Genomic DNA, 27134 nt, shown 5'->3' with positions numbered 1-27134 from the left:
TGATCTTCAGGGTGTCCAGAAATGTGCACAGCCCTCGGCGGGCAAAACCCCTAAGGAACACAACACTGAAAAGTTCACAAAGCCTACACCTTAACAACTGATTGCCTGCGTGAATGCATTAGCGCTTCCAATCCGTCCGCTGCACCCCGCAACGCGCAATTGCGTATCTTTCTCTTCTCCCATCCGGAGCTCGGTAACACCCACGCCGGGGCTGATGGGGGCGCTGGATGTGAGTAGTGACCAGGAGCCCCGCTCTCAATAGTGCGGAGGCGAGTCGGCCAACGACAGAGATGACCAGGCAGGGGACACAAAAACAGGAGAGGCGGTGGAGTTCTCCGGGTGGGGTCCGTGGCCAGGCAACGGGTACATTCTGTACACACGAGCCCCTCCCTTGCCTGAAGTCAATTCACGAAGACTTGACTTCACGACGGAGGGGCTAGGGAAAGGTGGGGTCTGGCTCAGTGCGCCCCAACCCTCGTCCCCACCCCGCGGCAACCCCGCCCAGATCTGGCAAAGCCGTGGGCGATCCCGGGCGGGTAAAGAGGCGGGGAGAAGCCGCGAGGTTGAAGGCGGGGCGGGCGGCGGCCAAACCAGCCAATAGGCGGCTCTCCAGCGGCTGAGCCGAGAGAGGGCAGGGGCGCCGCCACCAGCACCACCGCCTCCGAAGTTCCCCCTTGTGGATGCACGGCCCCGGCCGGTCGCTCTGCTGGCCCCCGGGCGCAGAGGGGCCCCGAGAGGCCGGAGGAGCGGGCTCGGGACGACATTTCTGAGGAAGGGGAGAGGACGGGCGCCCCACCCGCAGGAAGGCTGGGGGGCTCGGTGAACGATGAAGGGCCGGCGGCGGCGGCGGCGGGAGTACTGCAAATTTGCGCTGCTCTTGGTGCTGTACACGCTGGTGCTGCTGCTCATCCCCTCCGTGCTGGACGGCGGCCGCGACGGCGACAGGGGCGCCGGGCACTGCCCGGGCGTGCAGCGCAGCCTGGGAGTCTGGAGCTTGGAGGCGGCGGCGGCGGGCGAGCGCGAGCAGGGCGGGGAGGCGCGGCCGGCTGCGGAGGGAGACGCGGGCCAGTCCCCCGGGTCCCCGGGCAACCTGAGCGGCGCCGTCGGGGAGGCGGCGTCTCGCGAGAAGCAGCACATCTATGTGCATGCTACCTGGCGCACCGGCTCGTCGTTCCTGGGCGAGCTCTTTAACCAGCACCCGGACGTTTTCTACTTGTACGAGCCCATGTGGCATCTATGGCAGGCGCTGTATCCGGGCGACGCCGAGAGCCTGCAGGGCGCGCTGCGCGACATGCTGCGCTCGCTCTTCCGCTGCGACTTCTCGGTGCTGCGGCTGTACGCGCCGCCCGGGGACCCCGCCGCGCGCGCCCCGGGCGCAGCCAATCTCACCACCGCCGCCCTCTTTCGCTGGCGGACCAACAAGGTCATCTGCTCGCCGCCGCTCTGCCCTGGCGCGCCCCGTGCCCGCGCTGAGGTCGGCCTCGTCGAGGATGCCGCCTGCGAGCGCAGCTGCCCGCCCGTGGCTCTCCGCGCCCTGGAGGCCGAGTGCCGCAAGTATCCGGTGGTGGTCATCAAGGACGTGCGCCTCCTCGACCTGGGCGTGCTGGTGCCTCTGTTGCGCGACCCCGGCCTCAACCTGAAGGTGGTGCAACTTTTCCGCGACCCGCGGGCCGTGCACAACTCGCGCCTCAAGTCCAGGCAGGGGCTGCTGCGCGAGAGCATTCAGGTGCTGCGCACCCGCCAGCGGGGCGACCGCTTCCACCGCGTGCTGCTCGCGCACGGCGTGGGCGCTCGGCCCGGGGGCCAGTCCCGCGCCCTGCCCGCCGCGCCGCGCGCCGACTTCTTCCTGACCGGCGCGCTCGAGGTCATCTGCGAAGCCTGGCTGCGCGACTTGCTGTTCGCGCGCGGCGCGCCCGCCTGGCTGCGGCGCCGCTACCTGAGGCTGCGCTACGAGGACCTGGTGCGGCAGCCGCGCACCCAGCTGAGCCGCCTGCTGCGCTTCTCCGGGCTGCGCGCGCTCGCCGCGCTCGACGCCTTCGCGCTCAACATGACGCGGGGCGCGGCCTACGGCGCCGACCGACCCTTCCACCTGTCAGCGCGCGACGCCCGCGAGGCAGTACACGCCTGGCGCGAGCGCCTGAGCCGAGAGCAGGTACGCCAGGTGGAGGCGGCCTGCGCTCCCGCCATGCGTCTGCTGGCCTACCCTCGCAGCGGAGAGGAGGGCGACCTGGAGCCGCCCGCGGATGAGGAGAAGCCGCCTGAGACCGAGGCCGACGGCGCCACGTAGCCTCCCCACGCGCGCCCCCGGGACGGATCCGGGTAAGGTGGCCCCAGGCGGGTTGGGGGCTGGGAAAGGTCTTTGGGGAGCTCAGACCAGTCTGCGGGGGGAAAGAGGGGGTGGTGGTGGATGCCGTTCCAGATGTCACCCTACCTGAATAGATCTGAGCGGGTGGGAAAGCGCGGCTGGTAGAATTCGGAAGACGCTCGTCGGGATCTCCAGCTTAGCCACCCGCGCCCTCAGAAGATGGCCCTGAGACGAGATGGGTGAAGTTTGGCTGGGGCGGAACCCCGGGTCCCCGCACTCTCAGTGCCCTCTATGAAGTAGGAGTTAAGGTCGGTGGCCTGTTGAGATTGGGGCGAGGAGAAGGGTAGAGAAGAGGGGTAGAGGAGGGAAGAGGTTTGAGGAGAGTAAAGAAGGCTTGAAACAGTCATAATAGAACTTGAGACTGGAAATTGACATGAAAAGTATCTGATTTCAGGGGGCCGTTTGAGGCTGATTGATTTTATCTTGACACCAATCTGTTCCCGTGGGGAAACTCTGCAACGCTGTTTGCAGGCATGGAGAAAGCCCAAAGCAGAGTTTGGGGCAAAGTTATCGACTCTTATCCTCCCTACCCCAAATGTGTTTCATACCTCCTCTCTGCCTGTGTCTCCCTAAAGCGCAGCTCCAGGCCTTTCCTTGTAAGTTATCAAGCGTTAGGTGTAGACAAGGCCTTACTCGCAACAGTTTTTGCACATGTGTGTCTCAGGCTGTGGTATAGCCGCCTAGAATGGACTCTGCTTTCCCCTGGCTCCCGGAGCATCTCCCTGCCCCCCACCCCCCTCCACGGCTGGCGTTGGCAGGATATTTGACCATATCCCATTCACATCAGTTCACAAAAGCTGCCTAGTCAGCTTCCTCTCGTCCGGACCAGACCCAAGGGCTGGGCTTTCTGCACTCTGCCCCATCCCTCTGAGAGACGGAGTCTTAGAGTGGCAGTAGAAGCTTCGGCTGTGGAAAGACATCCCCCCTCCCAATTTTGTGTGTTGTTTCTCTATAAAGCATGCATCCTACGATGCCAAGATGGGGTGTAAATGACCTCGGCACGTGTTCAGTGTCTGCTTCCGTGTCTGGCCTGTAGGTTGTTGGGCTGAGGAAAGAGTTTGTTCAGCACGATGCTGACCTTAGGAGTCTAGTTAGCGGTGTGTGAACGCGTTTCCCCAAACTCTGTGTGACTTGGAAGGGGGCAGGCTCCTGCCCTGTGCAGGCCAGAGGAGGAGGAAAAGCTGGGCCGGGTGGGCGGAAGTGACTTAAGTTTCCATTCATTATTTTATAGTGTAATTCAGTGTTCCCCTGGGATGCAGCTCTGAGGACAAAGTTGAAGATGTTAAGGAGGATGGATTTGGTGGTGGTTTCATCGACCAGGGTTGCAGATGCTTTCGGACGCTGACTGATTCTTCTCCCAGTAATCAAGGGGTTTTCTTGGTCAGTTTCTGTAGTTGCTAGGAAGTCTGTGTTCCTTCCTGATTTCCAGAGCAAAGGAAAGTAAGGCACAGGGTGACTTGTCACACCAGAACAAAAACATCCTTTCATCTGCTAATCCTGTTTTTGCAGATGTGAGTAGCATAATGGCCCCTCACCCTCGCTCCCAGGCCTGAGGGAAAGCCTCTCCAGGATGAATTCTGCCCCAGTTTACGGCTTTAAGAACTGACCATCTCCCAGAAACCTTCATTGTTTTCATTTTTTTACTAGCATTTGCTGAGCTCAGACTGGGGCGAGGTACAAAGGAGAGTAGAGAGGAGGGTAGAGGGGGCAACCTGCATCCTTCCTCTAGGAAGTTACCGTCTGGGTGGGTGACGTCGGTGCCGCTGTTCCGAAGGCCAGTGAGGCTTCCTTGGCAGGGCTGCAGGGATATCTGGGAGCAAGCTCTAGGCTCTTCCATACTTTGGTGACTGAGCCCTTCTTCCCACACTTCTGCTGGAATTAGTGGGCACTTACCATGTCGCCACCAAGCAGTGGATTCCTTAAAATGCGTGTATTCGTGGTTCCTAGAAAGATGACGTTACTGACCCACTGAGGAGTGGCCAAAAAATCCGACCCACTCTCCTCTGGGGAAGAGGATTGGACCCCCTGTGCCATGCATCGAGCTAGGTATTGTACAGGTGTCATGACTTTGACCGATTGTCAGTTTTACAGATGAGGAATCTGGGACTCAGAGCTCTACGTCAGGTAACCTGCCCTAAGTCACACCTGGCCTGGCCAGGAGGGTGGGGCAGAATGGGTAGTAGAGCCCCCAGATCGGCATCTCTCCTTACCTGTCCCCCGAAGCGTCCTCTGGCAGCACCTTTGGCACCCCGGCCGGGCCAAGAGGCTAGGCTGGGGTCGGAAACACACTTAGCTTTATGATGAATGAGCTCCAGCTGCTGAACGAATCAGTAAAATACCCTTGAGCTGCCCACAGCACCTGTGCGGGAAGGCCGGCGACTCTACAGCGGTCCTCCCCGCCAGCTGGCCTTCCCACGGGGCATCGTCCACATCCCGGTAACTGAATCGAGGGGAGTTTGCTCCTTGGTGAGTCACAGATACACCAGGTGGAGTTGAGGCACAAAGGAAACGTTATTTGCATCAAATGAGATCCCGGGGAATAACTTCCAAAGCCGGGACTCCCAAACAAGGGTGAATGGGTTCCTTTTATTTAGGGCTAGGATGAATACTTAGATAGGGGAGACCTGTGATCACCTGGAGAGGCCGGCAAAAGGCCGTGCATGCGCCTTGAGGACACCTGCCCATACATACATTGTATGTTATGTAAAGGAGGCTTGTGCTTCTTCTTGGGCGGAGATTTTAGTATTTGAAAGAGGTAAAGGTAGGTGTCGGTCATTCTTGCGGTCACTCGGTGGTGGTCCATCGGCACAGGTGCGAGTGGGAGTCGGGGGTTATGCTCCAACTGGCCAGGGCGGCCTGGGCTGGCTGGAGGTCTCGTCAGGGCGGTTGCTATATAGTTCGAGGGGTGTTTTTGGTTTCCGTTTGCCTGAGTTCAGAGATAAGCTGGGAAGAGCTTAAGGAAGAATGTGGGACAAAGGTCAGTGAGTACAAGCAGGTGGCAGTAAAGGTCAGGCCTGGGGGTCTAGCTGCTGACACTCCTAGCCCAGCAGTGAAGGGAGGCTACCCGTGAATTAACCTGAGCAACTTCGGGGCGGTCCCTACCTGACAGCCGGGATATGGCAGGGAGGGAGTCAGGGCACCATTTTTCAGGGCCAGAGCGCCCTAAACCAAGTCACCAAGGACTCAGGCCATTTCCTGTCTTTTCCACCTTCTTGGCTTTCATTCACCAGCTTCTCTGGCTGTCCCAGGATGGTAGCCTCAGCAACACGCATCACTTCCTCACACAACTCTGCAAGGTTGTTAAAATGCAGGAAGGAAGGAAGCTGGTTAGCGAGTAAGGAAGGGGTGGAGGAGTTTTCCCTCGTGTGTGTCTCCTTCAATCTGGTTATAAAACCTTCCCAGAACCCCACCCTAGCCCACGTCCTTTTATTATTTCTCACTGGCTACCACTTGTTCAGAGGGCCTGCACTGGCCCAGTGATTGGCAAAAGGGAAAATGGGATTGTGGTGATTGGCTTCGACCTGTGGTTTCCAGCCCTTGGCCCAGCGTTACGTTGACCTGAGGGGCTTTTGTTTTGTTTTTGGTTTTTTGTGTTTGTTTTTAATGTCAGTGCCTGAGCTCCACCCGCAGGGGTTCTGATTTCATTGGTCTGCGTGGGGTCCAGGCATCGGAATGTTCTAAAAGCTCCCCGGGCGATTGTGCGGGACAGCCAAAGTTGAGAACCGCGAACGGGACCAGGCCTGGGTCCATCGCCCGGGCCGGACTGTTGCCCCTGGAACGAGATCCAGATGGGGGCTGGAGGGCTGTGGATGAGCAGTGAAGGGTCTGGCACAGCAGCTTACGTCGAGGAACTTGGAGCTGCGAGGCTCCCAGCAGCTGGGCGGTGTTAATACGGAAAGGGAAAAACTGGCCTCAATTATTCATGGCTCCGTTTATCACCCTCTCACATGCCTTCAAATGCTTTGCTGTCCTAGCTCCTTACCTAATAATCCATCATTGTACACACTGTCCACTACTGTTCCAAACAGACAGATGTGCTGTCCTTTTCAGCAGGTCTCCCTTTGACCTCTGCCCTGGGGAGGCCCCAAGAGTTCATTCCGGTAGGCATTTAAGACACTTTGGTCTTCGTTCTTGACAGGATAAATGGACCGTTTGAACAATTTTAGGAAAGGAGGTAAGTGCACTGTAAACTAATGACCCAACGATCAGAAAGCTTAATTTCTAAGGAAACCATCCAAACAGAAAAAGACAGGACCAGCTACCACCAAATCCCCACCAAACCAGTTTCAAAGTCATTCCATCTTAATCAGGATACTATGCCCCAACGGCTTATGCATAAGTATCACTCAAAGGAGAACCTCTTGCCTAAACACAGAACATTCATTCATTAAACATTGTCCCCACATAGAATTTCTTATTCAACAGAATCCATTTTTAAGGGGTTTATTTATTTATTTATTTATTTTTATTATGTTATGTTAGTCGCCATACAGTAAGTACATCATTAGTTTTTGATGTCGTGTTCCATGATTCATTGTTTGCGTATGACACCCAGGGCTCCATGCAATACGTGCCCTCCTTAATACCCATCACCGGCTTAGCGCAATCCCCCCTCCTCCCCTCTGAAGCCCTCAGGTTGTTTCCATAGTCTCTCTGAGTCCATGGTCTCTCATGCTTCATCACCCCTCTTATTTCCCCCCTTCATTTTTCCCTTCCTTCTCCTAATGTCCTCCATGCTATTCCTTATGTTCCACATATGAGTGAAACCACATGATAATTGTCTTTCTCTGCTTGACTTATTTCACTGAGCATAATCTCCCCCAGTTTCATCCATGTCAATGCAAATGGTGTGTAACCCTCCTTTCTGATGGCTGAGTAATGTTCCATTGTATATATGGACCACATCTTCTTTATCCATTCGTCTGTTGAAGGGCATCTCGGCTCCTTCCACAGTTTGGCTATTGTGGACACTGCTGCTATGAACATTGGGGTGCATATGGCCCTTCTCTTCACTATGTCTGTATCTTTGGGGTTTAAACTTCCAGTCAGGGGCGCCTGGGTGGCTCAGTCGGTTAAGCGTCTGCCTTCAGCTCAGGTCATGATCCCAGGGTCCTGAGATCAAGCCCAGTGGTGATGGGCTCCCTGCTCGGCAGGGAGTCTGCTTCTCCCTCTCCCTCTCCCTCTGCCCCTTCCCCTGCTCATGTTCTCTCACTCACCCTCTCTCTCAAATAAATAAATAACTAAAATCTTTAAAAAAAAAAAAAAAACTCCCGGTCATAAGTCAAGGCAGGTGCTGTATTCAAGACAGAGGGCTGGAGATTAGGATGGGGTCTGTGTATGCGGGGGAGGGGGGGCACATAGATACCTGGGTAGCAGAGCTGCACGTGAAATGGAACAGTTTTTTAAAAACACACCCACATCCCAATCTTTGTTATCCCCTTGTAGGGTTAGTGCTGCCTTTGATCAAGACATCATTGGAGCTCCCCTGTGGGGCTGCCTTCCTGGGCAGGAACCCCCTCAGTTGCTGGTGGATTTGGTGTTTAGGTAAAAATCAAGACTCATCCAGTCTGGTGAGCGAGGCAGAGGGGGAGGCTGGCCCTAGCAAAGTGAGGTGTGGCCACGAGGTAGTTAGAGTCGTTCCTTGGCACGTAGGCAATCAGTTTTTATAGTAGGGTGCAGGAACCCAGGCTTTAGGGCCTGGCTCTCCTGGTTACTTCTTGACTGACCTGGGGCAAGTCCCTAAACGTTTTTGGCTTTAGTGTTCTTGCCGGTAAGAAGGGGGGTTAAGAGGATTTCCAGGGTTTCTTGGAGGCTTTACGAGGTACACAGCGTCCCCACTTGCGGATGGCGAAAGAGACCCGAGAGGTTGGGGAATTGTCAAGGATAACACAGCCAGCAGATTGAAATCAGGTGCTCTCTGCGTTGAAACCAGCAACCCCCCATTTTTTTTTTTTTTAGAAATAATGTAAGCACATGGTGGAAAAAGACCCTAACAGTTATATTACAGAAGGAGATAAACTACCCACCAGTCTTACTTTCTAGAAGCAACCGTGTGTATTTCCTAGAAGAAATACATCTCTTGTGGTATTTGTCTAGAAATGTTGTCTGCAAATTCAAACGTATTTTGCCCTTTTGGGGGTAGTTACATCTTTTCAATTTTAATTCATTAAAAATTTTGAATTGAGGTAGAATTGACTTAGAACATCGTATTAGTTTCAGGTGCACGGCATCGTGATTCTGTGCTTGTGTATATTGTGAGAGGGTCACAGCCTAGTTAACCCGTCACCACTTGTGTTTGCCAGGTTTTTCCTTGTCGTGAGAGATTTTAGGCTCTACTCTCTTACCAGCCTTGAAATATGCCATACGGTAGTCTTACCGACAGTCGCCGGGCTGTTCATCCCATCTCCACGAATCACTCATTTGAGACCTGGAAGTCTGTGCCTTTCGACCCCCTTCGCCAGGTTCCCCCCCCCCCGCCCCGCCCCGCCACCCGGCTCCGGCAGCTGCCAGCTTGTTCTCTCCCTGAGTTTGTTTTCTGATTCCCCGTATAAGGAAGATCCTACGGTACATGTCTTTCTCCGACTTGTTTCCTACGCATAATGTCCTCAAGGTCCATCCCGACTCTCACGAGGGGCAAGATTTCCTTCTGGTTGATGGCCGACCGATACCCCGCTGTGTGGCGACAAGCCATGTCGTCCCTGTCCATGCAGCCGCTGATGGACGCGTGGGCGGCGGCTTCCACGGCTTGGCTACCGTGAATAACGCTGCAGTGACCAGGGGGGAGCAGGTTATCTTTTTGAGTTAGTGTTTTTGTTTCCTTTGCATAAGTACCCAGAAGTGGAATTCCTGGATCACATGGTAGCTCTAGTCTTCATTATTCTGAGGCACTCCACGCCGTTTTCCATTAAGTGGCCGCACCAATTTCCATTCCCACCATCTGTGGGCAGGGGCCGAGCTGTAATGGATTTCAGGTCCAGAAACCTGAGAGCTATGATGAGACTGTCCAGAACGTGACTTTGAAGAAGACAGTGAAGAGAATGCGCAAGTTCCAGATTTTCAATCACTCTTTTGGCTTTTTAAAGCATTTTATTTATTTGCCAGAAAGAGGGAGGGAGACCGCACACGCAGGGGGAGCGGCAGAGGCAGAAGGAGAAGCAGGCTCCCTGCTAAGCAGGGAGCCTGATGCGGGGCTCAATCCCAGGACCCCGGGATCATGACCTGAGCCGAAGGCAGATGCTTCACCGACTGAGCCCCCCAGGTGCCCCTAAGTCACCGTTTTGGACAAGTGCTTGAAGTCGGTCAGGCTCTGGAGAGAGCACACCCAGGGAACTTGTTTGCCGCTTTCCGCCCCCTCTCCACCGGTTCCTGGCCACCAGCCGAGGGCCCGAATAGCACCTGTAGTTTGAAGAGTCTCCAGACAGACTGCGTTTAATAACTAATTAGGGCATGTTTTTCTTCCCATAAACTACGTAGATTTTTAGGAATTTTTGGGGTATCAATGTGCCTGTTAAAGAGGGGAGCAGAGGTTGCTTTTCATTCTAAAACTTTAATTTTCAAGAAATGTGGACTTTTTCTGGACAAAAGTTGTATATGCTCTTTGGTCATTTGAAAGTCTGGGAATACTGGCTTGCTGACTGTTGCCATCCTGTTCTTAAAAAAAAATTATTTTCCATTTTTCTATGGAATGTTCCCACAGCTAGCAGTGCCTAAAGCGCCGCTGAATTCATGCATTTATCCTTTAGAGGATCCGTAATGTTTAGGGAAAGATTTATGGGCTTAAGCAAGGCACTAATGCCAGCTCACTGAAATAAATCTGTACCTATTCATATTAAACTTGGGGATGAATTATTTAGCTTTTGTTTAGGGGCTTCTCTGATGGTCTTTTATGAATCATCTTTCCTAAGACACTGTTCCCTTGCCTTTTTTGTACCAGTGTTTCAGAAACCAGTGGACCTGATTCTTCTGCTTCCGCTAAATCTAGTTGTGACAAAACCTTATTTGTGAGGTATGATGTAAAGGTTACAGAAATGGGGGCACCTGGGTGGCTCAGTCCGTTAAGCGTCCGACTCTTGATTTTGGCTCAGGTCACGATCTCAGGGTCGTGAGATCGAGTGCCACGTCAGGCTCCTCGCTCAGCAGGAACTCTGCCTGAGATTCTCTCTCTCCCTCTTCCCTGTGACGCTGCCTGCCTCCCCCCCAAAAAATATAAATTTAATAAAATATACTTAGTTTTAAAAAAATAAAGGTTACAGAAATAAAATAATGAAACCTAGTAAAACAGCGTAGGAGTGTATTATAACATATTTAACTAGTTCCTAGTCCCAACGTTTCACTGCTACATTTTTAATAGTGTCATATGCACACTTGTACGTGTATCTCTAAGAAAAACGTCTACAGTAGGGTGACCTTACGTAGGAAAGGGTGTGCATGTTTTGCATTTTGCGAGGTAAAGTTCTTCAAAGTTCCAGCAGGGTTCACTCCCACCAGCTGTTCCTGGGAGTGTCTGTTTCCCAGACTCTCACCAACGTGGATTGTGCCGAATGTTTTCATTTTGGCTAGTGCAGTGGGTGGAAAAACGCTTCCTCCCCGAGCCCCGGCTCGCTGTGACCCCGCAGCGCATCTCAGACGGTGACGGAGGGCCTACATCTTGCGTGGTGGGGACCAGGGTGCCTGGATGAAATCGCCTTCTTAGCCCTCCTGCAGCCCCCATGTGTTCGGCAAGCGGCATTCCTGCGATCCTTTTGAAGGACTCGATACACTTTGAAATAAAAATAATCTCCTTTTTTAAAACCGCGCTGAGACACGATGGCAGCCTTCGGCAAGCTCCTTGTTAGGATGGCCTGCCCGCACTACTGCAGTGGGGTCGTACCCATGGACTTGAACTTCCACTACTTCAGGACCTTCTCCCTGGGGAAATCTGGCTGATTTTAAATAAGGTTTAACCCTTGCTGCATTTTCTCTGTGCCCATTTGCCGAGACAGGATTCAGAGGGTTTTCAAAGAGGTTTTTTTTTTTAGTCTGGGCAGAGATTTTCTTCCCATGAATACAAATGTAATATAAATAGTCTGAGCGACGCTTTTAAAAAACATTTGTAAGCAGCTGGCTTAAAATTCCTCAGGCTGCCTTTTCTCAGGCTGCCCTCCGCATGGAACAGCCCAGAGGAGACTAGAAACCGGAAAAAGCTAAGCTGCTCTCGCTTTTCTGGCCCCGCTGTTCCAGATGAACAAGGTGACTTGTCTGTCTGTGAGGTCTCCTGGCTCCTCAGCCTCTTACCCCGGAGTGGGGCTGAAGCGCTTGGCCCTGTGGAAAGAGACATTGCTGCCTAGGTGTGGTACAGGCCAAGAACAGGAAGGACCAGGGAATGGCCCTGGCCCAAGTTCAAGAGCACGGGGAAGTGGAGACGCGTTTGCGAGCTGAACAGGAAGCAGTTTCAATTGGAGAGAAGTTGCAGAGCTCAGTGATGTCTTCATGAGAATTGGAAGCCTTCGGCTTTGCCTCCCCCCCCCCCCGCCCCCCGACCCCTGCCCGCAGGCACCACGCCAGTGTCGGGGTGTGACATCTGCAGCTGGCCTTGTGCACATGCAAGGCCGCCGGGCTGGGTGCGGAGGAGAAACTGGAGCAGCAGCCGATAGTGGGTAGTTTGCAGGGAGGGGGTCAAGAGGCGGGAAAGGACGGACCATCACGTTTGACTTCAAGGATGGCCGCGTTCGCAGTGAGCAGCCCCCCTCCCCTGAAATGACCGCGAGCGGCCAGGAGCTTTGCCGTAGAGCGACATTCTGGAAACAGCCACTGAGGCACACGGGGTTTTGCACGTGGAAAGGAAGCCCTTTCTGTTAAGCCTTTTGGGCAGGTGTTAAAAGGAGCCCCAGAAGGCGCAGGGCGAGGCCCCCCGGGGCCTGCCAGCAAGAGGCCTCAAATCTGGCCCGAGATACCAATGTCTGGAGGGCCAGCTTGGAGACGGGCATGTTGTGTGACGGATGGCCTTTGGTCACGCCGACCAGCAGGCTGGAGACGGAGAAGCCAGCCTGAACTGAAAGTCAGAAATAGAACATGACAGAATCGTTGGTGAGGTATGGGGAGCGGGTAGGGGCTCGAGATTGTGAGTTCTTTTTGTAAAGAGGACACACCGGGGGGCGTTAGGAGCAGCCCCCAGCATGAACTTGGGGGGCTAACAGAAGCAGTTCTTACAGAGCATACAGATCAAGGGAGCAGTAGGGAAAAGGGCGCCAGAGCTTTTGAGGTCCCTCTCCCCCCACGACTGAGACCAGGCTTTACGAGAAAGGACTTGTCATCGCTTCAGAGAGATTATGGGAACAGTAAGCCTAAAAGACTAAAACCAAGATAATGCTTTAAAAATAGGACTTCCCAGACTCTTAACTCTAGGAAACAAACAGGGCTGCTGGAGGGGGGGTGGGCGGGGGGATGGGGTAACTGGGGGATGGGCATTTAGGAGGGCCCTGGATGGGGTGAACACTGGGTGTGATACGCAACTGATAATTTAGTGAACACAACCCCTGAAACTAATGATGTCCTAGCAGTTGGCTAACTGAATTTAAATTAAAAAACAAAAACAAAAATAGGATTTCCTTTCACACAGCCTAGAGCGGGCATATGTTGAATATACAGATTTTAGAAGCAATAAAAGTAGACGCTGTTTCTTGCTCTAATAAAGGGTATCACCAACATGGATGTAATAAAGGAAAATAATGCATTTTTCACGTTCTGCAAACAACTGTTGCCTTTCTGTGCCCTCTGCCCCCTCCCCCCACCTTCCCCAGCTCAGGATGGCAGAGGGGACTATTTTGCAAGGAGGAGATGGTTGGCTGAAAAGAAGCACATGCAAACACACCCTACCGAAGAACAACAGGATCCCCAGCGTTACTGAATGTCTCTTACATTTATTTTGTTTCATTTTTATTTCTCAACAAAGGGAAAGTGAAATTCATGTCCTGCTCCGAGGTACGGCAACCTCTGGCAGTCCTGCGGGCCTGGGAGAGGACGGGTTTGCCCGCCCCGACATCCTGTGCCAACATGAGCCTGTTCTCCGCCAATGGGCCATTTGCTTTTAAAGATTTGTTTATGTATTTGGGAGAGAGAGAATGAGCGAATGAGCGGGGCGTGGGGCGGCAGGCAGAGAGGAAGGGGGAATCTCAAGCCGACTTTCCAGCTGAGCGCGAAGGCGGGTGCGGGGCTCGATCTCACGACCCTGAGATCACGACCTGAGCCAAAACCAAGAGTCAGAGGCTCAAGTGACTGAGCCACCCGGGCGCCACCGTGGGGCCATTTTATCCCCACCGACTGTGGGCAGACAGGGCTAGGTAAGGGTAGAGCCGACACGGCGCCTCCCTCTATAGGAAAGTGATACGTGAAGTGGTGGGCCCCAACTCTGCACACTGACCAGCCTTCCTAACCTGTGCACCCTGAAGTTGATCGGGGGCCGCCCCAGTGACCCCACCCCCACCCCCACCCCGACCTTCATCCGCTCCATTAACCAAAAGCCGCTGTGGGAGCCAGAAGGCTGCCTGAATGACAGATCCGAGCCCCCACTAACCGGGCTGCCCCCCCTTGGTCGATGACAAACATCTGCAGGTGGGCGATCGAATGCATATTATAAGATACTGACTCAGTTCCTTTATTCGAGTCGGGAGCGACCTCACTCACAAAAGCAGTTATGTATGCCAATTAAAATTATACCTCGGAGCAGCTCAATGAAAGGAAAAAACAAAAGCCAACTAAGCGGCCTCAGCTGTTTCCAAGTGTTATAAATACCGGTTTGGAGTATATTCATTTTGTTCTCAAGTGAGCGCAGAAACTTGGGACGGTTTTCGCTGGGAGTGGACATGATCAAACTGGAAGCGTGTTATTATTTTCTCCTGTTCTATTGAGGAAATATAATGGCCATTTAATTTTGGCCCTGGCTGACTCTGGGGCTTGACCAATGAACGACTCGCAGGGGTTGAGGTTTTCCCTGGAATTCTGGAGCGGGGAAGGGAGCCCTTTTCTCTGTGAGCAGCGAGGGGGTGGGGGGTACCTCAGCTCCACGGGGCTGCTCAGGTCCCAGCAAGTGGCTTCTGCCCTAGTTTCCCCCCCTGCTCCCCAGGCCAACACCCAGGCGGGTTTTTTTTTTTTTTTAAACTCAGCCCGTCTTCACCTGAAGTGAGAGTTGTTTTAAGGATTAAGTATGACTAGAGGACTAGTGCAGATGTACGACAACCCTCCCCCCGCCCCGCCGCTTAATTTTTCACACCGAAAGTCAGGGAATAATTTATAACTTTTATGCGATTTAAGTACATTTCTAGGCTGTTTGGGGGGTGCGGTTGCAGGAGCAAACTAAATGTTTCCTATTACATTTCGCTGCAGAGTCACAGTGAGGGAATGCTTGCACTCTGACATTTCTGGGTTCTCAAGCATTATTTTTACATTATCCCCAAGCAGCTCCCTTGAAACAAAACAAAACAAACCCCAACAACTTAATGGCCCTATTGTCGTAACCACTGTCAGTCATTTCCGTTTTCCTTAGCAGCGCCTGTCACCGTTTTGAGGTGAAAACAGGAAGGTTAAGAAGGCTTCGTCGGGGGGTAACAGATCGTCTTGGGTAGAACCGTCATCCGCAGAGGGTGGGGCCGGGGTCGGGGGCTGGGCGACCCCCCGCGAGGGCCCGCGGCCGCTGACCAGGCGGCTAAGGCTCGCGCTCAGCCCGTTTGTGCCGGCGTGGGCCCGGGAGGAAGGCTGTTACAATGCGCTGGAAAGTAATTCGCCCGTGAGAGCGGGCCCTGCTGAATGCCCGGAAATCTCAGCCGCGCCCCCCCGCCCCGTCCAAGCACCAAGTCTCAGCACCGACTTGGAGCATCTGTGAAACAGCTTTTGGTCGTCCACCCGGGGGGCCTCACCTGGCACAAGTGTGTGGGCGGGGGGGGGGGGGGAACCTCCGGAGGCGACGCTGAGAAACACTTGGAAGAAGGGCGGCTACAAGTCTCCAAGTGCGATTGGAGGAGGGACGTGCGGTGGCCGCGCCAAGCTCGCAGCCGCCCCGGGGAGCCCCGGGGCCGGGTACCTGCCCCCCCACGGGGCGAGGGAGGCCAGTGAGAGCGGCGGGGCGGCGCGGTCATCTGGTTGACGCTCCCGGTCTCCAAGTTGAAGGCCAGCAGGAAGTCCATTCTTCCTCCGCCCCCATCCCGGCCTCGAGGGTCGGCCCAAGTGTGATTAAAATGCGAAGAGTGTCTTCCGGAGTTCCTGCCCCGGAGCCGCAGCCGGGCCGAGCGCCCACCCGCGCCCTTTGATGGCAGCCCGCTGCATTTAGGGCCCCGCCGGGCGCTTACAGACCCGGGCGACTGGAGCAAAGGAGGTCCAATACACCCAGGTCTTCGGAATATGACTTTGACTATCTAAGTAAACGATCGTTTAGTTCAGTTTTGTTTTTTAAAGTGCAAGTGGATTTGTGAATTGAGTATGAAGGAAAGACTTCCCATTGCAGTGCCACATATTTTGCAAACAACCCTTTACATGTGCTTCACAAAGCAGTGACATACTGAAATCTCTAGAATTCTGTAGATTAATTGCACTAAGGCAGTTTTTTAAATTATCTGTTCTGTTATCATACAGGATATGTCTTTTTATTTTTTTCTAAGATTTTTTTGTTATTTGAGAGAGAGAGAACACAAGCACCAGCAGGGGGAGGGACACAGGGAGAGGGAGAAGCAGACTCCCTGCTGAGCAGGGAGGCCAGACAGGGGGCTTGATGCGAGGACCCTGGGGTCATGACCTGAGCTGAAGGCAGACGCTTAACCCACTGAGCCACCCAGGCCATCCTAGTCTTGACATTTTTAAAGATTCTCACTAGCGTGCAGGGTAAGCCTCCTTCCACGTCTTGGCTGTTATAAATAAGGATCCAATGAACACGGAGATGCGTATATCTTTTTGAGTTAGTATTTTCATTTTCCTTGGATAAACACCCAGAAATGGAATTGCTGGGTCATATGGTAGTTCTCCTTTTAATTTTTGGAGGAACCTCCATACTGTTTTCCACAGTGGCTGCACCAGTTTGCGTTCCCACCAACAGGGCATGTCGTCAACATTGTCTCTACATTGTCGTCAACATTTATTATTTCTTGTCTTTTAGATACTAGGCATTCTGACAGTTGTGAAGTAGTATCTTATTGTGGCTCTGTTGCATTTTCCTGATGGTTGGTGATGTCGAGCATCTCTTCTTTTTTTTAAAAGACTTATCCATTTGAGAGAGAGAGAGAGTGCACGCATGCGCACGCTGGCGCTCGCAGGGGAGGGGCAGAGGGAGAGGGAGAGAAAGTCTTAATCCGACTGTGCGCCGCGTGCACAGCCAGATGTGGGGCTTGATCTCAGGACCCATGAGATCACGACCAGAGCCGAAACCAAGAGTTGGAAGCTTAACCGACTGTGCCACCCGGGTGTCCACGAGCATCTTTCCATGTGTCTGTGGGCCGTCTTTATGTCTTCTTTGATAAATAGCATTCTTGACAGAACTAGAACAAATAATCCTAAAATCTGCTTGGAACCCAAAAAGACCCTGAGGAGCCAAAGCAGTCCTGAAAAAGAAAAGTAGACTGCAAAGCTGTAGTCATCAAAACAGCATGGCAGTGGTGCAGAAACAGACGCGTAGATCAAGAGAACAGAAGAGACAGCCCAGGAGAGGTCTTTAAATAATTTTGTCTTCAGAACATCCAGAAGGGTCTACACTCATTTCAGGTGCTGGAGGCAGTAGCAAACATTTTTATTTTCCCCAGATTCTGGGTAAATGGGAATCATTTTAACCAAGGAGTTTAGTAGCTTCAAATTTAATTCTTCATTGTCAAATGTCCAGCAGCTGAAAAAAAAGTAAAAGGAAAAGGGCAATGCTGGGTACTTGGTCACTGTAGCTGACTGATAAACCGAGTGTTTGGTTTGGAAATTTGCACACGAAGTTGAATACTTCATAGCTTCAAATGAATAGAGCCCCAAAGGATTACAAAGAGTGGGATCTGGAGTCAATTAAAATTTGGGGCTTAAGAATCTGGAGGGACATCACATTAAGAATTCATGGATATGTTTATGTTTTAAACACAACCCAGGGGGCGCCTGGGTGGCTCAGTCATTTGAGCATCCAACTTTTGATTTCCGGGCCCAGGTCACGATCTCAGGGCTGCGAGATCAAGCTGCTTCGGGCTCTGCACTCAGCAGGGAGTCTGCTTAAATTCTCTCTCTCTCTCTCCCTCTTCCGCCCCCCCCACACTTATGCTTGTACTCTCTCTCTCTCTCTCTCAAAAAATATCCAAAAAAACACACAAAACCTACAACCCAAAATAATGGGAAAATGTTAGGAAATTAACTGAGAGGGTTTTTTAGGTTCTACTCGGGGGCTGTAGGCTCCATGGCGGTAGACGTCAGAACTGGAAGGTATCTGAGCATCCCTGCCCTAGTTCAGTGACGTTCAGGAACTATACGAGGACAGGAACCCATTTGCAGTGTGAAGAAGGAAGGGGCCCTGTCCGGTCACTGTTGGCACACTGTGGGCTGCCCAGGCTGGATTAGCAGGACTTCCGCACAGTTCTTCACGGACCCCTGAGAGGCAGTCACAGAGCTTTCAGAGCTCCTCTCCTCCCACCTCCTTCGGCCAGTGATTTGATAAAGAATTTGAACGTGAGTGAACAGCAGCTTTCAGGAAGATAAAATATATTCTTTAAAAGATTTTTAACACAAGGATTTAAAGAGTGCTTGGGGTCCAGAGGTCGGGCTGGTACCATCTCCATAAATGGGACATTTGTCAGGACATGGGATCTGACCAGGCAACATTTAGCACTTGGCGAGTCATTGACAGAAAATCGCTCTGAGTTACCGCCACGTTGTTGCTGGGTCTTTAAAATAACCCAAATGGAAAGCCGAACACGTTGCACAAAGAACGCCCAGGAGTGCAATTGCTAGATCATATGGTAAATGTCTGTTTAGTTTTTCTAATAAACTACCCCACTGTTTTTGAGAGCAGCTGTACCATTTGACGTTCCCACCAGCCGTGTATGAGAGATCAGATTTCTGTGCAGCCTCACCAGCATTTGGTATTGTCGCTGTGTTGTATTTCAGCTGTTCTATTAGGTATGTAGAGGTATGTCCTTGTAGTTTCCATTTGCATTTTCCCAATGGCTACTGATACTGAACATGTTTTTGTGTGCCTGTTCGCCATTCCCTGTCTCCTTCTGGTGAAATGATGGTTCAGGTGTTTTGCCCATTTCCTAATTGGACTGTTCGTTTTTTACTCTTGAGTTTTGAGAGTTATTTATATATTATACATAAAAGCCCTTTGGTAGCTCTGTGGTTGCAAATAGTTTCTCTCAGTCTGTATCTTGTGTTTTCATCCTCTTTTAATGTATTGAATGTATTGTATTTATTTATTTAATTTATTTATTTGACAGAGATAGAGACAGCCAGCGAGAGAGGGAACACACGCAGGGGGAGTGGGAGAGGAAGAAGCAGGCTCATAGCGGAGCAGGGAGCCCGATGCGCAGCTCCATCCCAGGACCCTGGGATCACGCCCTGGGCCAAAGGCAGATGCTTAAGGACTGAGCCACCCAGGCGCCCCGAGTGTTTTCATCCTCTTAACAAGATCTTTTGCAAACCAAAAGTTTGTAAACTATGATGAGGTCCAACTTAGCAATTTTTTTTTCCTTTCGTGGATTGTGCCTTTTCTGCTGTGTCTAAGACCTCTTTGCCTAGCCCTAGGGTCCCGAAGATTATCTCCTATGTTTTTTGATAAACATTTTGTATTTTTGTCTTTCCTTATAAATTTTAGGACGAACTTATCCCTATCTACATTTAATTCTATGATTCATTTTGTGTTAGTTTTTGTTTGAAGTGTGAGGTTTAGGTAAAGGGTTGGTTTTTGCCTGTGGATGTCTGACTGCTCCAGCATCATTTACTGAAAAGATTATCATTCCTCCAATAGACTGCTTTTCCATTTTTTGTCAAAAATCAGTTAGCCATACACCTAGGTAGGTCTATTTCCGGGCTTTTACTGCTCCATTGATCTATGAGTCTGTCCTTCCACCAATACCACACCGTTCCGATTAATGTAGTTATATGTATCTTAACACCGAATAGAATGATTATTCCAACTTTATTCTTTTCCAGAAAGGTTTTAGCTATTCTGGTTTCTTTGCCTTACCATGTAAATTTTAGAATAAGCTTGTCCATATCTACAAAAAGCATTGATGGAATTTGATAGGAATTTTCTAAAATTTCTATATAGATCAATTTGGGGGGAAATTGACATCTTTTACTATTGAGGCCTCCAATACATGGACATGGTTATGTGTCTCTATTGATTAAGATCTTGTTTGATTTCTTTTATTGGTATTTTGTAGTTTTTAGCATACAAGTCCTTTCTTTGTTTTGTTAGATTTATATCTAAGTTTTTCATTTGTTTTGACTGATTGTAAATAGTATGAGTTTTAAAATTCGGTTTTAAAATGTTTATTTCTGATATATAAATCAAATAGATATTTAATATTGATCTTGCATCCAGCAAACTTGCTGAATTCACTTGTTAGTCATGTGTGTGTGTTCCCTGGGATTTTCTATGTATATAATCACATCACCTGCAAATAGGGACAGTTTTATTTCTTCCTTTCTAGTAACTATGGCTTTTATTCTTTTCTTGCCTTATTTCATTGGCTAGGACTTCTAGTATTGTGTTGAATAAAAATGGCAAGTGCAGAGGTCTTTGCCTTGTTCCTGATCTTAGTGGGGAAGGCATTCAGTCTTTCATCATAAAGAATGAGGTTAGATGTAGGTTTACGTAAAATTTTTAAAAATCAAGTTAAGGCAGTTTCCTTCTATTCCTAGTTTGCTGAGAATTTCTATCATGAGCAGATGTTAAATGCCTTTAATGAATGAAAGTGCCTTTTCTGCATCAATTGATGCAATTGTGTGATTTTTCTTAATTAGCTTGTTAACATGGTGGATTACATGACTGATTATTGAAACTGAACCAGCCTTGCATCCTGGAATAAACCCCACTCAGTCATGGTATATAAATTTTTTCACATATTGTTGAATTTGATTTACTAATACTTTGTTGAGGATTTTTGCATCTAAGTTCATGAGAGATACTGTTTCCTTTTCTTTTTCTTTCTTTTTTTTTGGTATTTGTGTAGTTTTGGTATCAGGTAATATTGGCCTCATAATTTTGTGGAAGAGATTGTATAGAATTAGTGTTAATTCTACTTTAAATATTTGGTAGAATTCTCCATTGAAATTATATGGGCCTGGAGATTTCTCCTTTGGGAGTCTTTTAATGACAAAATCAATTTTTAATAGCTATATAACTCCAAATTGTCTACTTCATATCGGATGAATTATGGTAGTTTGTGCTTTTTGAGGAATTGGTCCATTTCATCTAAGTTGTCAAATTTATGTATATAGAATTATTCTTAGTGTTTTTTATCCTCTTAATGTCTTTGAGTTCTGCAGTGTGATTCCCTCTTTCGTTGCTGATATTAGTAATGTGTGTCTTCTCTTTTTTTGTTTTTAGCCTTGGTAGAGATTTATCCAACTCTTAATCTTTTTAAAGACCCAGCTTTTTGTTTCAGTGATTTTTCTCTGTTGTTTTTCTGTTTATAATTTTACTGATTTCTGCTCTTGTTTCCCTCTGATTTGTGTTTCTCTTCTTCTGGTTTCTGAAGGTGGGTGTTTAGATTATTGATTGGAGACCTTACATCATTTGTAGTGTAAGCATCTAATACGATAAATTTCCCTCTCAACACTGCTTTGGTTGTGTCTCACAAATTTTGATATGTTGCATATTCATTTTAATTCAATATATTTTTGCTCAATATTCCATGGATTATTTGGAATTGTGTGTGTTCTTTAACTTCCAAGGATCTGGAGAATTTCCTGCTATATTTCTGATATAGATTCTTAGTCTGATTCCATCATTAGCAAAAACACTCTCTCTGTATTGTTATTTCAATTCTTCAAAATCTGTTCAGGTTTGTTTTATGAACCAGGATATGGCCTGTGTTGTGAATGTTCCATGCATGCTTAAAAAAATGTGTTTCAGGGCCACCTGGGTGGCTCAGTCAGTTAAGCGTCTACCTTCAACTCAGGTCATGATCTTGGGGTCCTGGGATCGAGCCCCATATCAGGCTAATGCTCAGCAAGGAGCCTGCTTCTCCCTCTGCCCCACCCCTGCTCATGTTCTCTCTCTCTCTCTCTCTCTCTCAAATAAATAAATAAAATCTTTTAAAAAAAGAATGTGTTTCTATTGTTATTAGGTTGAGTGTTGTATAAATGTCAGTTCAGTCTTGTTTGGTTGATGGTATTATTTAGTTCCTTCTATCATTGTTAATTTTTTGTCTAGTAATTCTGTCAATTGTTGAGAGAGAGGTCTTGAAGCTTCCAAGTATAAATGTAGGCGGGTCTACTTCTCCTTTCTGTTCCTTCAGGTTTGCTTCTAAAATCTGAAGCTCTGGTGTTTGCTGCATATGTACATATTTTGGATTGCTCTGTCTTATTGGTGGGTTGAACCTTGTACCATTATGTACTGTCCGTTGTTGTCCCTGGTAATTTCCTTTGCTCCAAAGTTTATTTTATGTGATATCAATATAACCACTCTTCTTTTTTCTGATTATTTTTTTAGAGAGAGTGTAAGGGTTTGGGCAGGGGAGAGGGAGAGGTAGATCAAGAATCGTAAGCAGGCTCCACACCCAGCACAAAGCCAGATGCAGGGCTCAATCTCACCACCCTGAGATCATGACCTGAGCCGAAATCAAGAGTCGGATGCTCAACTGAGTGAGCCACCCAGGTGTCCCTTTTTTCCTGGTTTTTTTTTAATCGAGATGTAATTCACATACCACAGAGTTCACCCTTTAAAGTGTTTGATTCCATGGCTTTCAGTACATTCAGAAAGTTGTGCATAGATCACCACTAATTCCTGTTTTTCTGATTATTATTTAAAAAATGGAAAAACCCAAATGCAATTTTCATTCAATAAATATCTATTGGTTCTTATGCAGTTTTGTTGCAGAAAGTGAAGCCTCTGATTTTAGAATGATGATAGCAGTTTATCAACCAAGTAATCTGTTTTCACACAGTTTCAATAATTGTAGCAATTTCTTCAAACTGCCTGCAGAAATTCTGAAATCGTCATTTCAGAGGACTTGTTCTTTACTTGGCCTGAATGATCTGCCACTTTTATTTTTTTAAAGATTTTATTTATTTATTTGAGAGAGAAAGAGAGAGTACGAGCAGGGTGAGGGGCAGAGGGAGAAGCAGACTCCCCGCTGAGCAGGGAGCCCAATGTGGGGCTTGATCCCAGGCCTCTGGGATCATGAACTGAGCCGAAGGCAGATTCTTAACTGACTGAGTCACTCTGGTGCCCCTATCTGCCACTTTTAGCATCACTGCAACATATGGACACTCAGTGATCTGCAACTGTCTGAGCTTACAGCCATACCCAGTTTCAACTGAAAACCTATAAGCTGGTTGTTGACCTCAGACTTAGCATATGGCAGCAGCTCACTGGACCCCTTCATGGCAAGTGTCCAGGGCTCATACCACCAACTTCTCTTTCAATTAATGTTTATATGGCATATCCTTTTCATCCTTTTACTTTCAACCCACCTATATCGTATTTGAAGTGAATTTCTTATAGACAGCATATTGCTGGGTCATGTTTTAAAGCCATTCTGCTGGTCTCTTTTTGTATATTTGTGAATTTAGACCCTTTATATTTAATGTGATTACTGATATTATAGGGCTTAAATTTGCCATTTTTAAAAAAGATTTTATTTATTTATTTGACAGAGAGAGCCAGCGAGAGAGGGAACACAAGCAGGGCGAGCGGGAGAGGAAGAAGCAGGCTCCCAGCGAGGGAGCCTGATGCGGGGCTCGATCCCAGAACGCTGGGATCACGCCCTGAGCTGAAGGCAGACGCTTAACGACTGAGCCACCCAGGCGCCCCTAAATTTGCCGTTTTTAAAACTTGATTTCTGTTTGTTCCCTCTGCTTATTGTTCCCATTTCCCTGTTCGTGTTTTCCTGCGACTTACATGAACACTTTTAAGAATTTCATTTTATCTGCAGCGTTTTAAAGTATTTTTCTTTGTATGCTTATTTTAGAGCTTTCTTTAGATCATACACATGCAACTAGTTACAATTTACTAGTCTCAGCATTTCACTACCTCAAATGGAAGTACACAAACTTCGTGTCCATTTAGGTTCCTTTATCCTGTCCCCTTTATAATTCTCCAGTATTTTTTTTCTATAAATGTTAAGAACTGCGTCACACAGTGTTATTATTTTTGCCTCAACTATCAAACATAATTCTTTAAACTCAAGAGAATAGTCTGTTAAATTTACTCCTATTTTCTGTTGTTCTTTCTTCATTTGTGATGCTTCATTTCCTTCTTTTATCATTTCCTTTCTGTTGGAAGAACTTCCTATAGTGGTTCTTTTACAGCAGTTCTCTTCGCAACACATTCTCTTAGTTTTCCTTCTTCTGAGAATGTCTTTATTTCCCCCTCATTCCTGAAGGATATTCTCATGGAATATAAAACTCCACATAGACAGTGATTTTCTTTCAGCACTTGCGAAGTATTGTGCCACTTCCTCTGACCTCCATGTTTTCAGATACGAAATCCACGGACATTCAAATCATTGTTTCCGTAAGGCATGCATCAGTTCTCTCTAGTTGCTCTCAAGATTTTTTTGTCTTCCCTGAAGTTGGATTACGCTGTATGTTGGTGTAGATTTCTTTGTGTTTTTCTTTGGGGTTCACTCAACACCTTTAATCTGTAGGTTTATGTCTTTTGGCAAATTTGGGAAATTAAGTACTTTTTTTAGCTTCCATCTCTTGTCCTTCTCTTTCTGGAACTCTGATGAAATGAATAGGTCATTTATTGTAGTACTACAGGTCCCTGAGGCTCTGTTCATCCTTCTTTCACTCTATTTTCTCTCTGCTATTTATATGAGCCTATTTCTATAGCTCTCTTTTCAGATTCACTAATTCTTTACTCTGTCATCTCTATTCTGCTATTGAGTCCATCCAGTGAGGTTTTAAAATTCTGGTTACTGTACTTTACAGTTCAAAATTTCCATTTAGTTCATATATGTATATATTTTCTTTGCCAAGAATTTCTGTTTTTTAATTTGTTTCAAGTGTGTTCCTAATAGCTAAGTGAAGCATATTGCTGAGAGTGGCTTAAAATCCTTCTTGGATAATTTCAGAATCTTTGTTCTTTCAGTGTTGGCATCTGTCACTTATCCTTTCTCATTCAAGTCGAAATTTCCCTGGTTATTGGTTTGACAAGTGATTTTCTAATGGTGTCCCGAATATTTGGGATACATTTGAATCTCTGAATTTTTATTTAGATCTTCTCTTTTAGCAGGCCTCCACCCACACTGCTGGTGGAGAAAGGGGTGCATCCCCCCGCCCCAGGTTACTGCCAGGAGGGGGTGGTACTCTAGAAGTCCTGGCTTCCCGCTAGGCCTCTGCTGACAGGAGAGGGGATTTTGTGTGTGTGGTGCTTGGTTTCTGGCTTCTAGGCTGACCGTTCCCCTGTCCTTTGGCTTAGAGATAACGGGCTTTTCTTGGGGCTTTTTGGTCTGTGACTGTTTGCATTTCTGGCCTGCTGGCATCTTCGGTGTCTCTTCCAGGATATGGGGGAAGCAGAAAGAAAACCAAGGGAACTCACAGCTCTATTGCCCCCTCCTTTCCCAAGGTCCATAGTCAGTCCACCTTCTTTTCCCCACCCTTCAGAGTCTTCTCTTTGTCACATGTATCATGTTTGGGGACTTTAGTTACACTTTGTGGAAGGAATAAGGGGAAATGCCGTTACTCCATCTTCTCTGGAACCAGAGTTAGCCCTTCTGGAAACTGGTTTTTATTAAATTACATTATACTGGACTCTGACCTGGCGGCTCTTTCTTGATGTAAATAACCTGCACTAACAATACTAACGGGTCATAGAAAGGCCTCAGAGCATTTATGAAATGAGCTGTTTAACGTGAATCTTCATTGCCCGCTTCTCACCATCTTTTTTTTTTTTTAAGATTTTATTTATTCGACAGAGATAAAGACAGCCAGCGAGAGAGGGAACACAAGCAGGGGGAGTGGGAGAGGAAGAAGCAGGCTCACAGCAGAGGAGCCTGATGTGGGGCTCGATCCCATAACGCCGGGATCACGCCCTGAGCCGAAGGCAGACGCTTAACCGCTTTGCCACCCAGGTGCCCCCCGCTTCTCACCATCTTGAAAATGCTTCTTTCCCAGACTCTGCATCACTAGTCCTCTTGAGCTGATGGGCAGTGTCACCACATTAGAAAAGAACGGCCCGCTCGGCACGTGGCCGGCAAGAGAGGAAGGCGCAGCAGAGAGCCAGCAGCGGGTGGCAGGTGCCGAGTCCGCCCACCTCTGCCGCTCCGTACAGCATGTGTGTTAACGAAAGAGGAACACAGTTCAGGTGCCCCAAAGGGCGAGAGCTGGCCTTGTCCCTTACATGCAGCGTCTGCTCTACGGAGCTGCCCGTCGTCATCGGCGTGATTTATTTGGCAAGTGTGAGCCAGTGCATGAGCGAAGGAGGGATGCTTACGCGGCCCCCCACTCTACCCAGCAGGTCTCAGAATGTTCTGTTCTCCTTACCGGGTGCCCCCCCCCCACCAGCCCCAGCAGCAGTTGCCGAAAGCGCGGTCATCGTTTTCCTGTCTTTATCCTCACCAGATCCCTCTTGGGTCACGTTTTCTCCGGGCCTGTCCTCACAGAGCAGAACTGATAGTTGTGCGGTTTGGTGCAGATTTCCAGCCCCGGAGGACGCAGCTTAGGGAAGGAAGATTATAGGCTCCGTCTCGGAGAGGCCTTCGGTCGGCAGACTGCAACAGGCTTTCTGTCTCGGGAGTTCTGTGTTCGGAAGTTCAAACGTCCCTTGTTCCTTCCCTTCCAGGTCAGTCAGCGCGAACCGGGGCCGCCAGCGTGTCGCCCCAGCCCGGGAGGAGCCACACGGTGGAGGCGGTCTCGCACGCTGGCCGGGACCGGGATGTGGCTCGGGGCCAGCTGCTGGGGCGCTCCGCAGAGCAGGAACAGCGCGAGCTGTGACAGGACGACCGGCGCACTGGCTGAAACGACGTTTGCAGTAAGGAGATGACAGTAGCGTGTGGATAACGACGGCCAGACAACAGGAAGAGCCTTCGTCCCCAGCCTGAACCTGCCTCTGCTGGAGCCGTGTCAGCCGGAGGTTCTCAGAACCAAGGAAGAGACGCGATCTGGTACCATTTCCCAGCAGCAGCAGGTGTCTGGACAAAACATCAATGTGAATAAGGGCCAAGCGCAGTCCTGTGTATCTTGATTAAATTCCTTAATAGTAAATAAAAGGTCTGAGTGCTACTGGTTGAAACCTGACTCGGCCAGCTCTTTCGCAAAGAGCTCCCCCTACACCTGCCCCTAAACCAATTTTTAAGAAGTAATTTCTCTCCCGGGGGTGGGAGAACCCAAATGAGCTGACACACGTTTTCGCTTTCAAGTTCTTCTGTCTGGTGTTTTTGTGATCATACTATTAAATGACTCCAGAGGCGATGCTAGTGACAAGATTTGTTTGGTTTTGCTAGGATGCAGGTTTTTGATGAAGTTCAGTTGCGTGGTTTGGGGAAAAGCTCGTCTACCTACAAAGGAACATGAAGACTATCAAGGAAACTACTGAGTTCAAGAATCTTAGCAATTACCCAACACTCAAAGTCTGTTCCCGACCGACGTAGGCCAGAAGTCACAACACAGACCA

At 49.2% G+C, this 27134-nt stretch overlaps 1 protein-coding gene across 1 annotated transcript; it reads left to right on the top strand.

The window, feature by feature from the left end:
• CHST7 (carbohydrate sulfotransferase 7) lies at positions 1–26730 on the top strand. Its single transcript, XM_045803620.2, has 2 exons — positions 1–2319; positions 26304–26730. Exon 1 carries the CDS (start codon positions 827–829, stop codon positions 2285–2287), a length of 1461 nt encoding a protein of 486 aa, XP_045659576.1. The 5' UTR covers positions 1–826; the 3' UTR covers positions 2288–2319; positions 26304–26730.
• The last annotated feature ends 404 nt before the right edge of the window (positions 26731–27134 follow it).

This window comes from Ursus americanus, chromosome X (genome assembly GCF_024610735.1).
Source record: "Ursus americanus isolate L20-20 chromosome X, mUrsAme1.1.p, whole genome shotgun sequence".
In the NCBI taxonomy this organism is placed as follows: Eukaryota; Metazoa; Chordata; class Mammalia; order Carnivora; family Ursidae; genus Ursus; species Ursus americanus.
This window is presented reverse-complemented; position numbering and strand designations above follow the sequence as displayed.